General features: G+C 38.6%; 1 protein-coding gene across 1 annotated transcript in view; it reads right to left on the bottom strand.

The window, feature by feature from the left end:
- Positions 1-8,693: 8,693 nt before the first annotated feature.
- ZYG11B (zyg-11 family member B, cell cycle regulator) overlaps positions 8,694-22,813 on the bottom strand; it is a 93,343-nt gene continuing 79,223 nt past the window's right edge. The window contains exon 14 of the mRNA XM_060622294.3: positions 8,694-13,428. Within this exon, the coding sequence (XP_060478277.1) occupies positions 13,238-13,428 (191 nt within the window). The 3' untranslated portion in view covers positions 8,694-13,237. The remainder of the gene's footprint in view (positions 13,429-22,813) is intronic.

Below are 22,813 nucleotides of genomic sequence, written 5' to 3' on the forward strand. Positions count from 1 at the left end.
ACAGACTAGCTCTGTGAAGTTGGAAAATAGAATATTTATTTATGTATTTTCAGTACTCTCTATACCCAACGTGGGGCTTCAGCTCAGGACCCAAGATTGAGAGTCCATTGGTCTACTGACTGAGTCAGGCAGGCACCCCTAGAATATATATATATATCTATATATATATAGATAGATAGATAGATATAGATATAGATATATATATATACTTTAAAAAATATATTTTTAAAGACCTTTCTCCTAAAACTGAGGTAACAACACCTCTTTTATCACTCTTCTCTCTTGATCCAACTCCTACCGACATTGAATGAATCAAGTATCAAAAACACTTCTGACTTCCTTTACTCAGCTTTCTTGTGACCTGCAAGGTACTAAGAAAATCCTTATAACTTGCTCCAAGAAAGAAACCCTGAAAGCAGTAAATCAGTACACTTCAGCTAATTTAAGTAAAAATATGTCTTGAAAAGGGTAGTTCTTAAGAGTATGAGCCTTAGATTTGAACCCTGGATTGGAATGCCTGCTCAGCCATCTACTAATTTGTGAACCTTGAGCAAAGTTCTTAATTTCTCTGAAGTTCAACATCCCCATCAGTAAAATGTGATAAGACTCCACATGGTCATGATGTATTGTTTTTATATATCACAGGATTTTATTTGCTGATATTTCGTTAAGTATTTGTATGCCCCGTGTTTATGAGGGAGATTGCTCTCCAGAGACATTTTATCTAGTTTTAGTATCACGATAATGCTGGCCTCAAAAATGAATTGGGAATTGTTCCCTGTTCAATTTTTTTTCTATTCAATTTTTTGAGTTTGTGGAGGATAGATATTATTTTTTGATAATATTATCACTTTATTCTTTTATTCTTTTATTTAATCCTCATTAAAAAAAAAAAAAAAATCCAGGGCTTCTGCATGGCTCAGTCCATTAACTGTCTGACTTCAGCTCAGGTCATGATTTCACTGCTTGTGAGCTTGAGCTCCCTGTCTGGCTCTGTGCTGACAGCTCAGAGCCTGGCGCCTGCTTTAGATTCTGTGTCTCCCTCTCTCTCTCTCTCTCTCTGCCCTCCCCCCCCATCCCCATCTGTCTCTTTCAAAAATAAACAATAAACATTAAAAAGTTATTTACAGTAGGTATCTCCATTTTACCCACAGAGAAACTGAACACCTGAGAGATTGAATAGACAAGTTAAATTTTACCCACGTGATGAACAGAAAACCTGGGAATCAAAATCTAGTTTTCTAACTCCCAGTCTAGTCAATGTTGGGAGTTTATTTTCAGTGGACTATTATTTCATAACTTCTCTATCCTCCAACTTCCAACACCTCCTCCTCCAAACATATTCTCAGCTTCCTGTTTTACTGAAAAAAAGAAAAGCAATAAAATAAAATTTTAAAAAAGAGCATCCTAAGTTCTCACCATCAACAACTACCCACCTCTCTGTATGGGCAAACTGTCTTTGCCTTACTGCCTATTACTATCAACTATTTTGCTCTTACCTAAGGCCAGCTCCTGTATTTGGACTTGTCCACTAGATCTTATCCCCTCTTGCTTAGTCAAAGACATCACCCGGCAACATCCTTTCTCTCTCCTGAATTATCATTTGTCCCCTTTCTTGGATCATTGACACCAGCACATAAACAAGCTTAGGGACACCTGACTGGCTCAATGGGTGCAGCATGCGACTTATGATCTTAGGGTTGTTAAGTTTGAGCCTCATGTTGGGTGCAGAGATTGCTTAAAAATAAAATATTTAAGGGACACCTGGGTGACTCAGTGGGTAAGCGTTCAACCCTTGGTTTTGGCTCAGGTCATGATCTCATGGTTCATGGGCTCGAACTCCTGCTTAGGATTCTCTCTCCCTCTCTCTCTGCCCCTCCCTGGCTCTCTCTCCTTCTTTCTGAATAAATAAATAAATAAATAACTTCAAAAATAAAGTCTTTTAAAAAATAAAAAATAAATTAAAAAAAAAGCCTATACTGGGGCGCATGGGTGGCTCAGTGGGTTGAGCGTCTGACTTCAGCTCAAGTCATGATCTCGCGGTCTGTGAGTTCGAACTCCGCATCGGCCTCTGTGCTGATGGCTCAGAGCCTGGAGCCTGCTTCGGATTCTGTGTCTCCCTCTCTCTCTGACCCTCCCCCACTCATGCTCTGTCTCTCTCTCTCTGTCAAAAATAAATAAAAAAAAAACATTAAAAAAAAAAAGCCTATACTCTTTCCATAATTAAAAACAAAAAAATACTTTTGACCTAATTATTCAGGTTGTAAAAGCCAAAAACAAATGGAGACCACCCTCAAAAATTCCCTGAACAGAAAAAAACAGTTAGTTGTACAAAGTTTAATTTAATTTATTTTGCAAGGCTAACTTAACCTGGGTCATTTCTTGCTTATGCTTCTGAAAATAATAAGCAAAACTTAAACTGTTTCCCAAGGTTGGTATGAGGTAACCACTGATCAATTCCTTATCATTTAAGAAAACTCTAATATTATAACCAACCACTGTGAAGAGTAATCACTGCTTTCTCACTATATAAGCTGCTTTATAACCCCTGAGCCTCATTCCATTTCTTGGTTTTGAGTGCTCTTGGTTTGCAGGGTTTTGGTGTGCACAAGAAACTTATACTAATCACTACTTTGGTAATTCATTGGTTTTTCTACTACTTCTAAACTTTTGACAACGTACTCCCCCCCCCCCCATCTCTTCTACTCTGTTTACAGTAAAACCTCTCTAAAGTGTAGTCTGTACCTGGTGTCTCTTACCATTTTCTTTCACCCTGGCCACTCCACTAAACAGTTCTTGTCAAGTTGATAAATGCACTTTTCATTCTTCATCTTATTTGACTGTTCAGCAGCATTTGACCCAAGTGATTTCTTCTTCTCTAAAATACATTCACAAAAAATAATAAATAAATAAATAAATAAATAAATAAATAAATAAATAAATAAATAAAACTTTCATTTAGCTTCCAGAATACATCTCTTTCCCCCCCCCCCACCCCCCGCCCCCAACCTCTTTCTTCTTTCTTTCTCTTTTCCACCTACCTCACTGGCTGCTCCTTCTCATCCTCCTGATTCCTCATCACTCAGAATTCTACTTCTTTGTGTATGCCAGGACTCAGTGCTTGTATACCTCTCCTCTATCCATTCTTTACTTGTGGGGATTTTATCTAGTTTCATCACTTTGCAAGCAATCTATACGCTGATGTATCCCTATTTTTTATGTCTACCCCATGCCTCACTTTCGAACTTCAGACTCATACCCAGCTGTCTATTCAACATATAGACAACTGGTTATATAAACAGCCTTAATGTGTCCAAAAGTAAACTCTTGATATCCTCCCCCTAACTTGCTTTTCTTGCCAGTCTTTTCTATTTCAGTATATGTGGCAATTTCTTCATTTTCAGTTGCTTATGAAATCTTGGAAATCATTTTTAACTCTTTTATTCTCTCTCCTTTTTTAAGAATAGGCTCTTGGTCCAACATTAAGGCTGAACTCATGACCCCAAGGTCAAGAGTCCCATGCTCTACCAACTGAGCCAGCCAAGTGCCCCCTTGTTTTTTATTCTTATATCACCTATCCTACCTTTTAAGAAACCCTTTGTTCTATCTTCAAAATATATCTAGAGATTATCTATGTTCTACCTCTTTCCTGGGCCAACGGCTTGTCATTGCCTGCTTGGATTTTTTTAAATTTATTTTTTAATGTTTATTTATTTTTGACAGAGAGAGAGAGAGAGAGAGAGAGAGAGAGCGAGCATGAATGGGGGAGGGTCAGGGAGAGAGGGAGACACAGAATCCGAAGCAGGCTCCAGGCTCTGAGCTGTCAGCACAGAGCCCGACACAGGGCTCAAACCCACAGACTGCAAGATCCTGACCTGAGCCGAAGTCTGACACTCAACCAACTGAGCCACACAGGTGCCCCCGCTTGGATTTTTACAAGATCCTCTTATCTGGTTTCTCAGCTTCCACCCTTGCTCCACTGAAATCTATTCTCAAAACAGGAGCTGGGGTGATCATTTTTTAACATTTAACATTTTTTAACATTTAACATTTTTTAACGTTTATTTATTATTGAGAGGCAGAGAGACACAGAGTGTGAGCAGGGGAGGGGGCAGAGAGAGGGGGAGACATAGAATCCAAAGTAGGCTCCAGGCTCCGAGCTGTCAGCACAGAGCCCCACGCGGGGCTTGAACTCACAAACTGTGAGATCTTGACCTGAGCCAAAGTTGGTTGCCTAATCAACTGAGCCACCCAGGTGTCCCATGGGGTGATCATTTTAAACGGTCATGTCACCCTTCTAAACAAAACTCTCCTATAACCTCCCATTTCATGAAGAATAAAAAAATTCTTAAAGATGGTGCTCTAACGGGAACAAAACATAAGAGACTCTTAAATATAGAGAGCCAACAGAGCATGCACCAGTGTGAGCAGGAAAGGAGCAGAGAGAGTGGGAGAGAGGGAATCCCAGGCAGGTTCTGCACTGCTAGCACAGAGCCCGATGCCAGGCTCGAACTCACAAACCGTGAGATCATGAGCAGAAACCAAGTCGGAAGCTTACCAAACTGAGCCACCCAGGCGCCCCCAGAAATGTACTTTTGCACACTTGTTGTTGTTCACTCTACACCCCCCCCCCCCCCCACCTAATTCCTATTGATCCTTTTAATCTCACTTAGATGTCAATTCCTCTAGAAAGCCTTCACTGACATACCCTACTCTCTTCCTGCCAACTCTGAAGAAAAGGTAGGGAAGGATTGTGCAGATGTAGATAAACTGAGAAGTTTAAAGAAATTCAACTTCTCAGTGCACCTGGGTGGCTCAGTTTGTAATGCCCCCGATTTCGAATCCGAGAGACCACCAAGGAGCCAATACCGATGCAAACGCACCAGGGTTTATTTGCAAGCTCGAGCTTGGGCCCAAGTATACCTGACACAGCGGAGCAGGGACTTGGACCCCTAGGTTAAGAGGCGTAGCAGTTTTATAGGGGCCAGTGGCCAATGAGATTGTAACACACACAGAAAGTTGCATAGTCATGTTAGTCCACACGCAGGTGGCCAATTGAATTACAATTTACCCTATAGTAACTGTTTGAACTAGCCTATCACTCTGGTCAGAATTGGCACGCAAGTTTGGCGGGCAAAAGGCGGGGTTTACACTCTTTGGCGGTTAGGGGTTCCGCGTTCCTATATGAGCCGGTTTCCAGTAAGGGTGTGCTCAGCGGCTTGACTAGGGTGGGGGAGTGTCTTAAGCAATAAGTAGGTCATGTGGGGGTTATACATGAGATGGTGGGTGTAGCACAAAATGGAGTTAGTCTTGCTCTGCTTGTCCAGGGGTAGGGGGTTTTTGTTAAATTCCTTGGGTCCCACAAGTTAAGCATCTGACTCTTGATCTCAGCTCATATCTTCATCTCAGGGTCGGGAGTTCAAGACCCATGTTGGGCTCCTTGCTAGGTGTGAATGAAGCCTACTTAAAAACAATAATAATAGGGCACCTGGGTGGCTCAGTCAGTTAAGCGTCTGACTCTTGGTTTCAGCTCAGGTCATGATCTCACAGTTCATGGGTTCAAGCCCCACATCAGACTCTGTACTGAAGTGTAGAGCCTGCTCAGGATTCTCTCTCTCTCCCTCTTTCTTCCCCTCTCTCCCTCACATGCTCTATCTCTCTCGAAATAAATAAACTTAATAAAAATATCTTTAAAAATAACAAAATAAAGAAATTAAACTTTGAAATGAAATTAGAAAACTGTAGTCAAGATCTCTTTAAATCATGGCTGACATTCTTTAAGAATTTTATAAAATCTCTTAAGCCTCATGGACCTGAAGTATAGAGGAAAGATCATGAACTTTGATGTCAAAAAAGCCTGAATTCAAATTCCACTTCACCTCTCCTTTGGGCAGTTACTTAAAAGCTAATAGAACTTCTACCCTATGTGTTATTTTTGGCTTTCAAATAGATAGGATGCTTTCTAAGGGAAAAGGTCTGTGACTTTGAGCAAGTATTTGTCTCTTTCTGGGCATTGAAGAAGCACACAAAGATGAGCTATTAACATCTGTGATTTACCCATATCTATGTCTGTTAGCTTTGGTTTATTTCTCCCATTGTGATCAGCAATAAAACCTTTGTTATGGAAAGAGCCTGCCTAGGAAATAAAGAAAGGAACTGGAACCACAGAGGAGCACAAAGTGTCAGCAGCCCTAAACAGGAAAGGTTTAAATTGGATTTGAGATTGGCATTAATGGTTAAATTGGATTTTTCCTCTGTATAACACAGTGATTAAGAGCATAGATTTCAGAGCCTGACAGACCTGAGTCTTAATGTGTGACTATGATACCTAATAGTTTGTGACCCTGGCAAAGTTATTTAATACCTCACAATTTCTGTATCCATAAAATGGAATAATTGTCACCGTTGTTATAAGGTTGTTGCAAGGCTTAACTGAGAAAATACACATAAAAAGGTTTAGCATAGTGCTTACCTTGATATACTTTCCAGTTACATTGGAATTCCAAGTCAGTCATTGGAATCTATCGAGTAACTAGTAGTATTTGAAATTATAGACCCCTTCCAATAGTACTTGGCATATAGTGTTAATTGATTGACCCCAAAACCTAAATTATGGTTGATTTAGTCTCATAGGTCTTTAAAGGGGAAATCTTTAAATCCACTGCTAATATCCACTAATAATAATGTGCTTTATTTCATGAATCAGTTTCAAAGGGATTTTGATTATACCTTTGCTTTGCATTGAAAATCATTAGTACTAATTTTACAAAATAGCAAAAGTTCTACAAATAGTGGAGATACTAATGTCAAAACAGTGTCTAGGTTTAATCTACAAGTTCCTCTATGTCTTATGATTTGAGGCAAGTCATTTGATCTCTTTAGGCTTCCCTTCATCTGTAAAGGTAGGGAATAATTATCTTTCCTTACAAGATATTTGAGAGTTAAATGCAGTACTTGGCTCATCATTCATAGTATCGGCAGTTTTGAAGGGTTTTGTTTAAGGCCAAATTGATGAGACTGAGAATTAGGTAAAAGATGTTTTTGGAAACCCTTTAATTTCCATATTCAAATATGACAATCACATTCTAGGTATGTAATTGAAAATGGTTCCTTTTATAATGTATATTAATGTGAAGTGACAGGAGAGCTAAGGTTTTTTTTTGTTTTGTTTTGTCTTCCAATCCCTGTGCCCAAAGTGGTGCTGAGCCAGCCAGGCACCTGAGCTAAGAGTTTTTGTTGTTCTTCTTAGCTGTTAGTAGTCATATCCCAAGTCAAGAAGGGCTACTCATTAGAGATGGTCCTTGACTGAGTCATTGCAAGATGATTTTGAGCAGCTGTCTTACTGAAGGCATGGGAGTAAGCCATTCGTTTGCAGCATCTGGCTATTGGTGTCGTTTCCCCAAACTTGTTCTAAAGGCTTACTTCTGAAAGCTAAGAGCTCACTGTGGGTACTCCCAGCCTAGGACTTGCTCTTTCATAGGCTGGAGCCTGTGTAAAGACTAAATTCTGAGACTGCATTAGAATCTTAAATTATAAGAACAAAAATTCATGTGAGTGCTCATGGTTTCTACCATTCATCCCCTCCTCTCAATTCAAGGAGTTAATGGAGTTAGAACAATTCATTGGACTCTTAAAATGCAGATTAATGGGGAATAGAAGATGGAAGGATAATGGGAAGAAAGGAGGAATTCAGTCAAGAGAGATTGGGTCAACCTACATAATAAAAACTGTGACAAAGGGTGAGGGAGGGGGAAGGGTGGAGTAAGGTTTTACAATTTTTCCTTTTTGAAGTTATAAAACTTTAAAAAAAAAACCTGTCATCCTAACACAGCTAATCTCATATTTGTATATTAGTGAAGCAATCGTATTTATTTTGACCATTCATTAACGATTCTATAGCATTCTAACACTAACGCTGCCCTAGAACATCATCCTCAGGGACAATCTCCACTTCTGTGACCATTTAGTGCATTCTTTTCTGTAACATTCACTTGATGCTTAATCACATAATGCCCAAAATCTAAGAAATCTCATGCTATTATGTAACAATATGGTGGGGAGGAGAGGCCTACTGGATTGGAAGTCTGGAAATAAGAATCGTAGCGCACAGTCTGTCACTGGCTTCCTGTGTGACAGACAAGCTCGTTTTATTTAAGACCGTTTCTTCAACTACAAAATGAGTTTCTGAAACTGAAATAAATAACTAAGGCTTCTTTCTGGCTTAAACCTTGTTTTTTGGTAATCTCCCTCATTAAATACTCTTAATATACATTATATCAGTTAATTATCTCAATAGTTGTGTGAATGAATGTCAACCCAGATATTATGTTCTCTAGGAAGTCTTCTTGGGGTTGTGTAATGGGTACCCAGTTTGGATTGTGATCTCTGTGCCTCTATAATAAGCACTGTGGACTGGCCTGTAATGCAATTTAAAATAATATTTATATGCTTAATATTTCCTCTCCACAAAACTGTAAGTTTCCTGAGGGATTTATGAATTATATAAACTCCAACACTTAAACAGTACCTAGCACAGGTATTTAATGAAATGAATGAATGGAGTTCCATCCAGTACTAGAAACTTGTGCAATAAAACCACTGGTAAGCCATTGCTACAAGTTAATAACTAAGGAATCTATATCTTGCATTAAAGCAAACAGTTTAGAAATAAAGTAGACAAGACACGCTTTACATAAAATTTATAACATTTATTTAGGCAAAAAAAAAATTCCCAAAACAAAACTCTGTACACACAACATTAATACCTAAGTGATGTCCTGATTTAAAATATAGCATGATTCATGTACAGAACACTCCCATTCATCTGGCCACAGTGAGAACAGTGCCTTCAGTCCAGAGAATTTGAGAGCCTTGGAAATGTATACACATTACATTTCCCAATGCATTTTTCATATCCTTTGAAAGGAGTTAAACTCTTCCATCGAAATTTAAGCAAAAGATAGCTTTTCTCTCATAAGTCCGTGGGAATTTGACAGTGGGAATTCTACAAAAGTCAAGGATTTTAAGATTTTAAAATTTTATTCTTGCAGATTATCTCAGTATAAATCTTGACATTAACATCATCCCATTTTTAAAGAAAAAAATGCTTTCAACAATTTCTTGCTTTTATGAAAGTGTATCTCAGCTTTCATTAGCTAAGTAGCTTCTTGCTTCTAAGCTGATTAAAATAAGCTTAAAAGAACCCATTTGAACAGTTTCCCCAAAAGTAAGTTCGAAATTACGCTAATAGTATTAATGAACTAGATTTATGATTTTCCATAGAGTAATTTTGATAAATTTGGATTTTCTAAATATTCTTAATAGCCATTCTATCTAGCTCTAAAGTTTGGTTGTGCCATCCAAATGAACTTCGCTTCATCCAGAGAAATGAGAAATAGCACTGACTTTCCCATAATTTACCCAAAAATATTGGCTGAGGGGAGAAACAGAGAAAGCTCTTTCTCAGGCTACCCATCAGTTAATATAGAATGTCTTAGGTTAAGATTTGGAAACTAAAGAATGCATAATTAGGAGTGTACCGTGTCATGCAAAGTCTATCAGATACTAAAAAAGATAAAGCAATTACTCATTTAAAGCACATTGAGCAAATTCCTATCATACTGCTATTCTCATCACTGGATGAAGGTTGGATTTGCATTATTCCTAAAGTAAACAGTACATGAGTTAACACTTAAAATGAAAAATGTGTCAATACAAAGCAAATGGTAAAGATTAAACATCCAATATCCACACAATCATTTGAAACTGCTACAACGGATTCGAGAGGGAAACCGTAAGTTTGCAAACTTCTCTACAGGCTGCCTTAGAACACTACTCTGAGGCCCTATCCATATAAAGTTCCCAAATAAGTAACATACAGATAAAACTGCCCATATCAGCTGACATTATGATACTGCCTTTAATTTACACCTTCAGTTTAATAATACTGTTTATTCCAAAATAAAAGTTGCGCAATGAACAAATACTGTAAACATGGCATTAGAGAGGGCAGGAAAGGGGTGGGTTTTCCCTGCTACTCATGACCTCTTTTCAATCTCAGGTATTGGCTGCAGGTTGTTCTATGAGGGCGCCATGCATTTTAAAACACTAAGCCAAAACCATTGTTCATTAATGTATCGTAACTGAGAACATAAAATATATTTTCATTAAAACGTGCTCCAAAGGGCTAGAAGAAGGCCCAATCTTATCTTGACACATGGCATAATTAAATATACAGCTAAATGAAAGTGACTAGGGAGGAAAAGGGCCAACTCAAAAGGTCTCAATAGTAAGAACAACTTCTTAGGCTTGATAGATTTGATGTTTTTAAACACGAATCTTTGAAGTTTGCAAACAAAAGAGATCATGAAATTCAATTCCTATAGCACCCTTTTATGGCGATTCACCTCCACCTTAGGTAATTAAGTTGACTAGTGCCACTAACTGGCATTTCTGTCCAGGGGTAAAGAGCAGCAATATTTAAGGTCAATTCCTAGAACTGTGGGTCTGATACGATTTTTCAAATCCTCAATTAAGATCAGTAACCACTGAGTCCTTGGCCAGAGAGTAAACTAACTCCTTATTACTACTTGATTTATGTTTCTTTTCAACTGCCAAAAGGAAAAAATGATTTTTTAGAGTGTAAAGACCACGAGCAAAACTTATTTGATGTAAAGAACAAGATGCCTGATTTCTGCTTTAATTTTAGACTGTTCTTGTTTTACTCGATGATACCAACATGCATCATTATACTCTAAAAAAGTCTAATTCCATTTCCTTTGGTAGATCTAAACCTTGCTGCTGCTTGTGGACTGATGTAGTGATATTTTACAATATCTGAGTGCACCAGTGATTTGAGCAATGAGTGGTTCAGCCCTAGTCTAAATTGTGCTTGAAACAGCACCTCTAAGCCACTGAAGAGGTAACCCTTGAAGGCACCAAGTACTGTTACATTCTACTATACGCATGTAAAAGATAGGCCTAATTAATAGATTCTAACTGTAGACACAGGCCAGTTATGCCTCATAATTTCAATATATACATCTACTATATTTTAGCCAGATTCAAGACCTTACAGACAATTCTGTGCCTTAGTTAGATACACAATTTTAAGAACCATCCCAACCACAAAGGCACTACAATTTTTATACATGGGATGTGAGCAATTATTTTGCTTTTAAGACTCAGAAATATCCCACCATTACCAATGTTCAAAGTAGTAAATTTAAAACAAATTTTCAGTATTTTTAAGTCTTAATCTATCAAGTTATTCTGAGCAATGAAGGGAGTTATTGTTTTCTGTACATTGTTAGCTTTCTGAAAACAATTTGTAAAGATAAAAACCTAAGCCTAGCCTAATAAGGAACACATACTTTTGCTTCAACAGGACAGAAGAGACACTTGAAGCCAAACTTCTCAAACAGGCTTTTCCCTAACTATGCAAGCTAAGAGGCCTGGAGATAGTCAAAATAGCTAGCGATTTCCAAGCTAGTGCAGGCCAGCCTATTTTCTACATTTTGCCTTAGACATTAAAATCTAGGAAAAAGGGGGAAAGCTAAAAGAATCTTCCATTTCCCCTGAAATAGACAATCCGTGAACATTTATCTTGTGCCTATAAAAATTCCTTAAACCAATTAAGTCAGAAGTAATCCACAATATAATATGGTTTTTAATGGTTCTAAATAACTCTTTTCTTTTAGTTTAAGTTTTCATCCCTGCGAAGGAGTATGAAATAATTCAAGTATGATTTTTGTGATAGTGGTATGAAATATGTATGTCAAAAATGCTATCAGCACACTAATAAGCCAGCTCCTTTCTAAATAAAAATGCCTCTGAATAATCACCATAATTTAAACATACCATTTTAAATCTCTATTGAAAACAGTTTAGCCATCTATGGAAAAAAATGCAGTCATCTGAAATTGTGATTAACCTCATTCACAAACTAAAATTTTAAATGGAAATTAAATTTCTTGGTGACTTGCTGCCTCCCAGCTGCCATTATTGATATAATGATAATTGACTCTTTACTCTGCTGTAACAGGTATCTCAAAAGGAAAGGCAATTGTCTAAAAAATAACCCATCAAAAAATATTTCCTTTTACACGCTACATCTAGAACCATTGTATTTAACAACAGTCTAATGCTTCTCATTCATTTTTGGCAGTGAGGTGTGGACATCTTTCTCCAACATGAGAACATTAAGATACATGTATTTTGAAAAAAAAAAAAAAAAGAAAGAAAGAAAATTTAACTTCTTGTGACAAAATTTACTGTTGTTAAGTGTATTTAACTGAGCAGGTAATACCGTGTGTAGTCTCTATGTCACTGAATAAAATGACTTTGAAATAGAGGGAAAATAATGGTCGGTTTTAACAAGAGACAATTTTATAAAAATTCACATTTTCACAATAGTATGACTTATAGAGATTCAGACAATTAATCTTTAACACAGAATGTTGTAATATTTTACACTGTGATGTCCCGGGAAATATTTCTAGAGAGTAACCAGCAGTCTGTGTAGGAAGCAGCAGCCCATGCTTCCAGGAATAAATATGAAGAATAAGCTACTGCTTACTGCCTCAGAAGAGGTGGGCTCCAGGATAGCCTGTCCCAGTTTAAAAACTGTATTGTAAGAGCAGACCTTTCTCTAGTTCCTTATTTCTTTTCCCCTTAATAGTTTTCTTTCCAATATATTTTTTCTGCCATCCACCCAAGCTCCAGTTGGTGAGTAGCTTTCAAACAGGACTTGGATCTCCGCTCTTTCACACTAAGAAGGACATCTTATAAAAGGTACACAGAGAAGAAAGCCATTTTATACAGAAGCAGTATAAAACTTACAACTGAAGCAGTGCCAGAAATCAGGTTAACAGCTTATCTGAAACTGCAAATTGATTGGAAGGGACTTTAAGATCAGAAAAGTCTGGCTTAAGGGTTCGTGCAAACTTTATCATAAAACTGTAGAATTTCAAGCACAGGTAAGTTCAAACACGGAAAGATGTGGAAAATTTCCTAAAAGGCAATGATGAAGGAACAGATCCTTCTTGCCTCAGAAGTTAAAAATCACAAGACAAATTAGAGACTGTTCACATGGGCAGTACTTTACACCGTCAATCCCAAACTGATCTTATGACTCTTGTCATAGAAACCCCTAAAACATCACAGAGGGGAAGATATTCCAAATAAGCCTATCACAAAAAGGATTCCTGTGATTCAGTTATTCAATTACTTATGGCTATCAATTTAGCCTAGCCTGGGGCTGCTTTTTACAGGGAGGTGGTCTCCCATGGCGCACAATGTGTTTTTCTAAGCTGTCTAGAATGGCCACAGCAATCTGTTGGACATGGGGATCCGTCTGTTCATGTTCTTTGATGTTGTATAAATGCTGCAATCCTCCTTCCTCAATCAGCATGCTGCAATACCTTGAGGCTGAAAGAGGAGAAAGAGCTTTTCTTAAAACGCTTAAAAAAAATTATTCTACACACAAAAAAGTTCTTTTTGTCACTTAAATTTGAGCTATTTTTTAATTCTTTTTTTTGAATTTTATTTTTCATTTTTTTAAATTTACATCCAAATTAGGTAGCATATAGTGCAACAATGATTTCAGGAGTAGATTCCTGAGTGCCCCTTACCCATTTAGCCCATCCCCCCTCCCACAACCCCTTCAGTAACCCTCAGTTTGTTCTCTATATTTATGAGTCTCTTCTATTTTGTCCCCCTCCCTGTTTTTATATTATTTTTGCTTCCCTTCCCTTATGTTCATCTGTTCTGTGTCTAAAAGTCCTCATACAAGTGAAGTCATATGATTTTTGTCTTTCTCCGACTAATTTCACTTAGCATAACACCCTTCAGTTCCATCCACATAGTTGCAAATGGCAAGATTTCATTCTTTTTGATTGCCGAGTAAAACTCCATTGTGTGTATATGTGTGTGTGTGTGTGTATATATATATATATATATATATATATATATATATATACACATACATACCACATCTTCTTTATCCATTCATCCATCGATGGACATTTGGGCTCTTTCCATACTTTGGCTATTGTTGATAGTGCTGCTATAAACATGGGGGTGAATGTGTCCCTTCGAAACAGCACACCTGTATCCCTTGTGGTAAATGCCTAGTAGTGCAATTGTTGGGTTGGAGGGTAGTTCTATTTTTAGTTTTTTGAGGAACCTCCATACTGTTTTCCAGAGTGGCTGCACCAGCTTGCATTCCCAAAATTTGAGCTATTTTTGCTACTGTCTACTAATACATGCTAAACCTTGATAAATACCTCTGTAATGATGTTATGTCTACACTGCAAGGCTCCACACATAACAATGATTCTCTAATTCATATATATATACAATTCTCATATTCATATATGTATGGTTCTCTTATCAAGGCTACCAGAGCTATGGGTGGGGGGATTGGTTCCTCACATCCACAAGTCTCTATGTGGAAAGAAAGGGCAGTAGAAAACTTAGACGTTTAAACCAACCCTCTTCCTCCTTTCCTTATACTTTAACTGGGACAGATGAAATAATGGAGGCATATGGAAATTTTAAAACAGTTATATGGAAAAGCATAGACAATTACTTTAGACATGGTAAAAGAAACATTTGCATGTCCTTAAAAAAAAAAAAAAGAAAAGAAACATCTGTATGTTCTTAGACTCAAAGTTTGATTAAAGTACCTTTCCATGTGGAAGGCTGTACGTTGGTTGGCTAAGTTGAATAGGTTTCTCCCATGTGTTTTATACAAAAAAAAATGAAATGGATAAACCATTTTTTTTACCAAAAATAAATAAATAAAAATCATAACCTTAAAGCATAGGCAATCTGGAAAAGAAAACTTGTTTGATCCCAAATCATAGGTAAGATAGGTGCTATTACACTTTTATGCATTTCCTATATATTTAAAAAAAATTTAATGGCATTCATATTGTACATGTAATTTTCTTTTAAAATATTTTCTTTGCCTTGTTTTTAAGTATTTCTTCTTTTTATATATACCACTTTTAAAAGTATTTTTAGTTTTAGTCATATTTATTAAAGTATAATTTACACACAGTAAAATATACCCAATTTAATCTATAATTTGATGAGTTTTGGCAAATGTATACACTTGTATAACCACCACCACAATCAGAATATAGAATAAAAAAAAAAAAAAACGGTTCCTTGTGCACCTCTGCAATCCCCTCTGCAGCCTCACCTAGGCAACCACTTCTCTAATTTCTATGATATTGACTTTTGCTTGGTCTAGAACTTCAAGTAAATAGGACCATACAGTATGTATTCTTTTGAGTCTATTTTTGCTCAGCATGGCTTATTTAAAAATTTTTATTTTAATGTTTATTTTTGAGACAGAGCACGAGTCGGGGAGGGGCTGAGAAGGAGAGGGAGACACAGAATCCCAAGCAGGCTCCAGGCTCTGAGCTGTCAGCAAAGAGCCCCATGCAGGGCTGGAACTCACCCCCTCAGCCTGACTTGAGATGTGTCCATATTGCTATGTATATGTGGTAGTGTTTGTTTTTTTTTGTTTTTTTTTTTTTTTTTTTTTTTTTTGGGACAGAGAGAGACAGAGCATGAACGGGGGAGGGGCAGAGAGAGAGGGAGACACAGAATTGGAATCAGGCTCCAGGCTCTGAGCCATCAGCCCAGAGCCTGACGCGGGGCTCGAACTCACGGACCGCGAGATCGTGACCTGGCTGAAGTCGGACGCTTAACCGACTGCGCCACCCAGGCGCCCCTTTTTTTTTTTTTTTAAGTATTTTTAAAATTTGAATATTAGGAGGTGCCTGGGTGACCCAGTTAAGTGTCTGACTTCAGCTCAGGTCATGATCTCGGATTTTGTGAGTTCGAGCCCCACATCAGGCTCTCTGCTGTCAGTGCAGAGCCTGCTTCAGATCCTCTGTCTCCCTCTCTCTCTCTGCCCCTCCCCGGCTGTCTTTCTCTCTCTCAAAAACAAATAAACATTAAAAAAAATAATAAAACAAAATAAACAGGGGTGCCTGGGTGACTTAACCAGTTAAGTGTCCAACTCTTGATTTTGGCTCAGGTCATGACCTCACTGTTGTGAGTTCAAGCCCCATGTTGGGCTCTGTGCTGGGCATGGAGCCTGCTTGAGATTCATTCTCTCTCTCTCTCTCTCTCTCTCTCTCTCAAAAAAAGAAGAAAATAATAAAAAAATAAAGTATTAAGTATTTTAAGTAAATATTCTATTGCATTGACTATACTACGTATTTTTTTTTAATCTTTTTTTTTTTTTTTTAATGTTCATTTTTTGAGAGACAGGACATGAGCAGGGGAGGGGGAGTGAGGGAGAGGGACAGAGAGAGAGACAGAGGATCTGAAGCAGACTGTGCACTGAGATGGAAAGCCCAAAGCAGGGCTCAAACTCACAAAACATGAGATCATGACCTGAGCCGAAGTAGGATGCTTAACTGACTGAGCCACCCAGGAGCCCAACATAAGTATTTTTGTGAACTTTCTGTTTCAGTGATCTTGAGGAAATACTTAGAATGCTGGGCAAATGCTAAATGTGCGCTTAACATTATAAGAAATCATCAAGCTGTTTTCTAACATGGTTGCATAATTTTTTCATTGTTCTAAATGTTTATTTATTCTGAGACAGAGAAAGAGAGAGAAACTGGGGGAGGGGCAAAGAGAGAGGGAGAGACAGAGAATCTCAAACAGGGTCCCCACTGTTAGCTCAAAGCCTGATGCAGGGCTCAAACTCACAAACCATGAGATCATGACTTGAGCCAAAATCAAGAGTTGATGTGTAACTGAATGAGTCACCCAGGCGCCCCAAAAATGGCTGTATAATTTTTCAATCTGATCAGTAATGAATGAGAAAGCTGTTTCACATTCTTGCCAACACTTGCCATCATCCATCTTTTTGTTTATAGGCAGCCTTTTTAGTAGGCATAAACTAGTGTCTCATTGTGGTGTTATTTAATTTTTAAATGTTTGTTTAATTTGAGAGAGCAAGAGCGAGTGGGGGAGGGGCAGAGAGAGAGAGGGAGAGAGAGAATCCCATACAGGCTCCACACTGACAGCACAGAGCTCAAACCCACAAACCCAGAGATTATGACCTGGGTTGAGATCAAGAGTCTGACACTTGGGGCACTTGGGTGGCTCAGGTGGTTAAACGTGACTTTGGCTCAGGTCATTGTCTCATGGTCTGTGGGTTCGAGCTCTGTGTCAGGCTCTGTGCTGACAGCTCAGAGCCTGGAGCCTGCTTTGGATCCTGTGTCTCCCTCTCCCTGCCCTTCCTCTACTCGCTCTGTGTCTCTCTTTCAAAAATACATAGACATTAAAAAAGAAAGATTAAAAAAAAAGTCACTTAACTGACTGAACCACCCAGGCACCCCTCATTGTGGTTTTAATTTGTATTTCTCTAATGACCAATGATGTTGAGCTTCTTTTCATGTGCTTATTGGCCGTTCACATGATCTCTTTGTAGAAAGTCTAGTTAGTCCTTTGCCCATTTTTAAACTGGGTTATTTTTATCATTGAGTTGTAAGAGCTCTTTATATATTCTGAAAACATGTCCCTCTATCAGATATATAACGTGCAAATATTTTCAACCTTTCTGTAAATTGTCTTTTCACTTTGTTGATGGTGTCCTCTGTAAATTGCCTTTTCACTTCCTTGATGGTGTCCTTTGAAGCACAAAAGTCTTCATTTTTTTAATTAAATCCAATTAAACTAGCTTTTCTGTCACTTAAGCTTTTGGTGTCCTAAGAAGCTACTGCTTAATCCAAGGTTATAGTGATTTATATCTATGTTTTCCTCCTAAAAATTTTATATGCTTATGTAGATGTAGATGTAGCTCTTACATTTAGGTCTAGAATCCACTTTGAGTTAGTTTTTAATGTTGTTTTTTTTTTTTTTAATTTATTTTTTGAGAGAGTGTGTGCAAGTGGGGAAGGGGCAAAGAGAGGGGAACAGAAGATCCAAAGCGGGCTCTGCACTGACAGTAGCAAGCCCGATGTGGGGCTCAAACTCACAATCTGGGAGATCGTGACCAGAGCCGAAGTCGGGCACTCAACTCACTGATCCACCTAGGCGCCCCTTGAGTTAATTTTTATATACAGTATGAAGTAAGGAATCAGATTCTTCTTTTACATGTGCCTACTCAGTTTTCCCAGCACTGTTTGTTGAAAAAATGACTCCTTCCCCATTAAATTGTCTTAGCACCCATGTCAAAAATAAATTTTGGGGGTTATTTCTGAACTCTCAATTCTAATGCATTGATATATATGTCTGTCCTAAGGATGTTGAACATCTTTTCATGTGCTTATTTGCCATCCATTAATCTTCTTTGGTAAAGGATCTGTTCAACTCTTTTGTCCATTTTCTCTTCACTTGTATTGTTTTCTTATTAAGTTTTGAGAGCTTTCTTTCTTTCTTTTTCTTTTTTTTTTAAAGAAGATTTTATTTTTAAGAAATCTCTACACCCAACACAGGTTCAAAGTCACAACCCCAAGATCAAGAGGCGCACACTCCCCTGGCTGAGCCAGCCAGGTGCCCCGAGAACTCTTTATAAAAGTTTTGAATACCTATGCTTTATCAGACATGTGATTTGCAAATACTTTGATCCAGTATGTGTACTGGCTTTTGATTCTTTTAACAGTATCTTTCAAAGAACAGAAGTCCTTAAGTTCGATCAAGGGCAATTTAGCTATTTTTTTTCCTTTGTAGATCATGCTTTTGTGCATATTTAAGAAATCTGCAGGGTGGCTGGCTGGTTTGGTCGGTAAAGCAAGCAACTCTTGATCTCCAGGTTGTAAGTTCGAGCCCCACATTGGATTGTAGAGATTACTTAAAAAATATAATCTTAAAGAAAAAAAAAGAAATTTGCCTAACATCAAGTCACAAAGATTTTTTGTTTTCTTCTAGAGCCTTTTTTTAAGTTTGTTTATTTATTTATTTTGAGAGAGAGACAGAGCACGTGCACATGGGGGGCAGAGAAAGAGGGAGAGAGAAAATCCCAAGCAAGCTCTGCACTGTCAGTGCAGACTATGACAAACACGGGGCTTGAACTCAGAAACCACTGAGATCATGACCTAAGCCGAAACCAAGAGTCAGACACTTAACCCACTGAGCCACCCAGGTGCCCCTCTTCTAGAACTTCTTTTTTCTTTTTAACGTTTATTTATTTTGAGAGAGACAGAGTACGAGTGGAGAAGGGGCAGAGAGAGAGGGAGAATTCCAAGTAGGCTCCACTTAGCGCAGAGCCCGACACAGGGCTCAGACTCATGAAACCGTGAGATCATGATTTGAACCAAAATCAAGAGTTGGATGCTTAACTGACTGAGCCACCCAGGCATGTCTTCTAGTACTTTTAAATAGTTTCTTGTTTCATATGTAGGCCTATGATCAATTAAGAGTTAATTTTTGGGGGTGTTTGGCTGGGTCAGTTGGAAGATCATGAGACTCTTGACCTTGAGGTCATGAGTTCAAGCCCCACTCTGGGTGTAGAGGTCACAACCACCCAATCAATCAGAGTTAATTTTTATATAGAGTCCAAGGTAGAATAAGCTCACTTTTTTTTTTTTTTTTCCTAAAGTAGGCTCCATGCCTAAAGTGGGGCTTTTTTTAAAGTAGTTTTTAATTTATTTTTTATTTTTTGTAGTAATCTCTACATCCAATGTGGGGCTGCTCAAACTCACAACTCCAAGATCAATAGTTGCTCTTCCAATTGAGCCAGCCAAGCACCCCTCACTTTTTTTTGCATCCAGAGATCCAGCGGTTGTAGCTGGATTTGTTGTAGCACCGTTTGTTGAAAAGATTATCATTTCTTTATTGAATGCACTTTAAACTTACATCAAAAATTAATCAACCATATATGTCTAGGCCTATTTTTGTATTCTCTATTCTGGTCCACTGAACCTTTGCCTATTTCTATGCCTGGACTTGCAACTGGTGTCTGAAGTGAAGGCAGTCTTGTGGGACTAACCCTTAACCTATGGGATCTGACACTGTCTCCAGGTAAATGTCAGAATTGAATTCAATTTGTAGTATGCACAGATGCTGTCTGCTGAGAACTGGAAAACTGCTTGGTGGAGTGTGGAAAAAAACACGTGTTAGAATTGATGTCAGAAGTGGGGTTTGAGGGGTGCCTGGGTGGCCTAGTTGGTTAAGGTACCTGACTCTTTTGGCTCACGTCATGATCTTGCTGTTCATGAGTTCGAACCCTGCATTGGGTTCGGCACCATCTATGCAGAGCCTGCTTGGAATTTTCTCTCTCCCTTTCTCTGCCTCTCCCATCTCGCATGTGCTCTTTCTCTCCCTCAGAATAAAAAAAAAGAAAAAAAAAAGGAAAAAAGAAATGGGATTTGCTATAATGGCTGTGGCTCATAAAAATATGTGGTTTGGGAAGAGAAAAGATGAAAGAGGGATGAAAAACCTCTGATTCCAGAGTAGCCAGGTATTCACCATGATATGGAGTAGCAGCTGAGCTGCAATCAGTTACTAAAGGTAAAAGTTGCCAACACAATTTAGAGATGGATCTAAACCTTACCAGCAACTGCTTGTGGCAGTGGTTAGGCAGATTAATCAAGATAAAAGGGCCAGGATTCCTTGGCATGACCCCTCACTGGGGACTCAAAGCCTTTCAGGTAAGGCTGGGTAAATTGGTCAGGGAATGGAAAAGTTACCAAAATCCACTGGTGAAGCCCTAATGTGGGCTTATAATTAGATCGAGAGAAAATAAAAATGTGTGGGTTGAGGGGCACCTGCGTGGCTCAGTTAAGCGGCTGACTTCAGTTCAAGTCATAATCTCACAGTGTGTGGGTTCGAGCCCCACATTGGGCTCTGAGCCTGGAGCCTGCTTCAGATTCTGTGTCTCCCTTTCTCTCTGCCTCTCCCCCACTCACACTCTTTCGCTCTCTCGCTCTCAAAAAAAAAAATAAAATAAAATAAACATTAAACAATTTTTTTAATGTATGGGTTGATGGAATTATGAAAGGTGGAATGTTTAAACAGGTTTTATGTAAAGAAGCTGTGTTTCCTTTACCTGAATGTCTTATGGGAATGAGCATTATGTCTGGCTAGGGAACACTTCACCTACCTAGTAATATAAAGTCAAAATCTGTGGATGAAGTCCTAATGAAGGCTACAGTCAGGAATGTAATAGAATTAAACTAAAAGTTTGTAGGACAATTGGTATGGTTGAGTAGGCTTTATGTAAAGTGACTGTATTTCTTTTACTTGACTGTATTATAAGGATGGACATTTTATTTGACTAGGAAATGTTACTCCTACCTAACATTGTAAAACAGAAAGCATGTAAATCTACTCTTCAAGCAATGTTAAGTAGACACGCTAAATGGGTGCCAGAAGCTTTCTTAAGCCTGTGCAGTGTAGAATATAGGCCGAAGTGCTAATAGGGACAAATTCTCTGTGCCTTACTTATGTGAAGAACAGACTGGGGCATTGGACTAGAGAATTTCCAACCAAGAGGCATTTACTACCTTGCTCTCTGACATTAACTGAAGCTACCTTATGACAGAAGGATTAAAAAATGATCTTAAAACCTGAAATATGCATGGTGTTCTGGGTGATGTCAGAGAAACACTCTAATGCGGATGGCAGTGCTAGGAGAGTTCCCTAGTGAAATGGAAATTGTTTATACAGGATAATGCTAACCTGGGGAATGCAAGGAGGGTATAATCATGGGCAGGAAGACTCTTTCTCCCTAGGACCCACTTTGAAACTGCACAAGGAGCTGCTACATTCTATCATCACTTGGACAGTACCTTGTAAACAGCTGTCCACTAGCCAACAAAGAGTTGCTTGGTTTGTGGACAGTAGTTCCAAGGTGAACAGACAACATCCTGTTTGAAAGGCCAGCACTCTGACTAAAAAAGGTAAAAGCAAATGAGCTCTGTGAGCTGAACTGCATGCTGTTTTCCCAGCAGTGATTAAAGAATTGAAAAGTGATAAAAGGCTCTTGTTGGGTTTTTAATGACTTGAGGGCAGTGGTCAATGGCCTGAGCATACGGATGGGCACAAGGGCAATAGGAACAGAATTGAAGGGGTGCTCATATGAGACATGGCCCTATGGAAATCACTGTGGGAATCTGAAGAGTGCATTCTAGCAGGACATTTCAACGCCCATCAGAACTCCTTGTAGGTTCAGAAGATAACTGGAATAGACCAGCAGAAGAACGTGCCTGGGGTGGCCTGGGGTGGCCACATGGGTCCATGAAATAAGTGGATATGGAGATACTACAGCAATGCAGATATGGGCTGAATGTAGACATATGGCAATCTCTGAGGCACAAATTGCCAGCAAGAACGGTTCAGCCTGCCAGCAAAGGAGACAGACACTGTAGATGGCTATGTGGCAAATTCCCTGAGGGGAAAGGCCCTGATCATAGCTAGCAAGTCAGACTAGCACTGGTAGTCCTGGGGAGATACAGATGGGTCTTGACAGAAGTAGATACTGACTCTGGACTGGGCTTTGCTCAGACAGTGATAGATATGAATGCTTAGAATGCTATAGAGCAACCAAAACATAAGACATTGAAACAATTTGGACAGCCGACTGTCATTTCTTCTGATCAAGGAACATACTTTACAGTGTATAATGTTGATGGAGTTCAGGACACATTGCCCTAAAACATGGCTTCTTGGCATATTGACCATCCTAAGCTAAAGTTGTTTGAGAAAACAGCAGAAGCAGGAAGATTACTCTGACTTCCCTCCCTCACCCTTCTTCCCTGAAATAGGTCATAAAACGCCCATGTGAAAGGTACCCTCCTTGTACCAGGAAGAAGGAAGATATTTTATCACCAGAGACCTG

The sequence above is a fragment of the Panthera onca genome, chromosome C1, assembly GCF_046562875.1.
Source record: "Panthera onca isolate mPanOnc1 chromosome C1, mPanOnc1 haplotype 2, whole genome shotgun sequence".
NCBI classification, from domain to species: Eukaryota; Metazoa; Chordata; class Mammalia; order Carnivora; family Felidae; genus Panthera; species Panthera onca.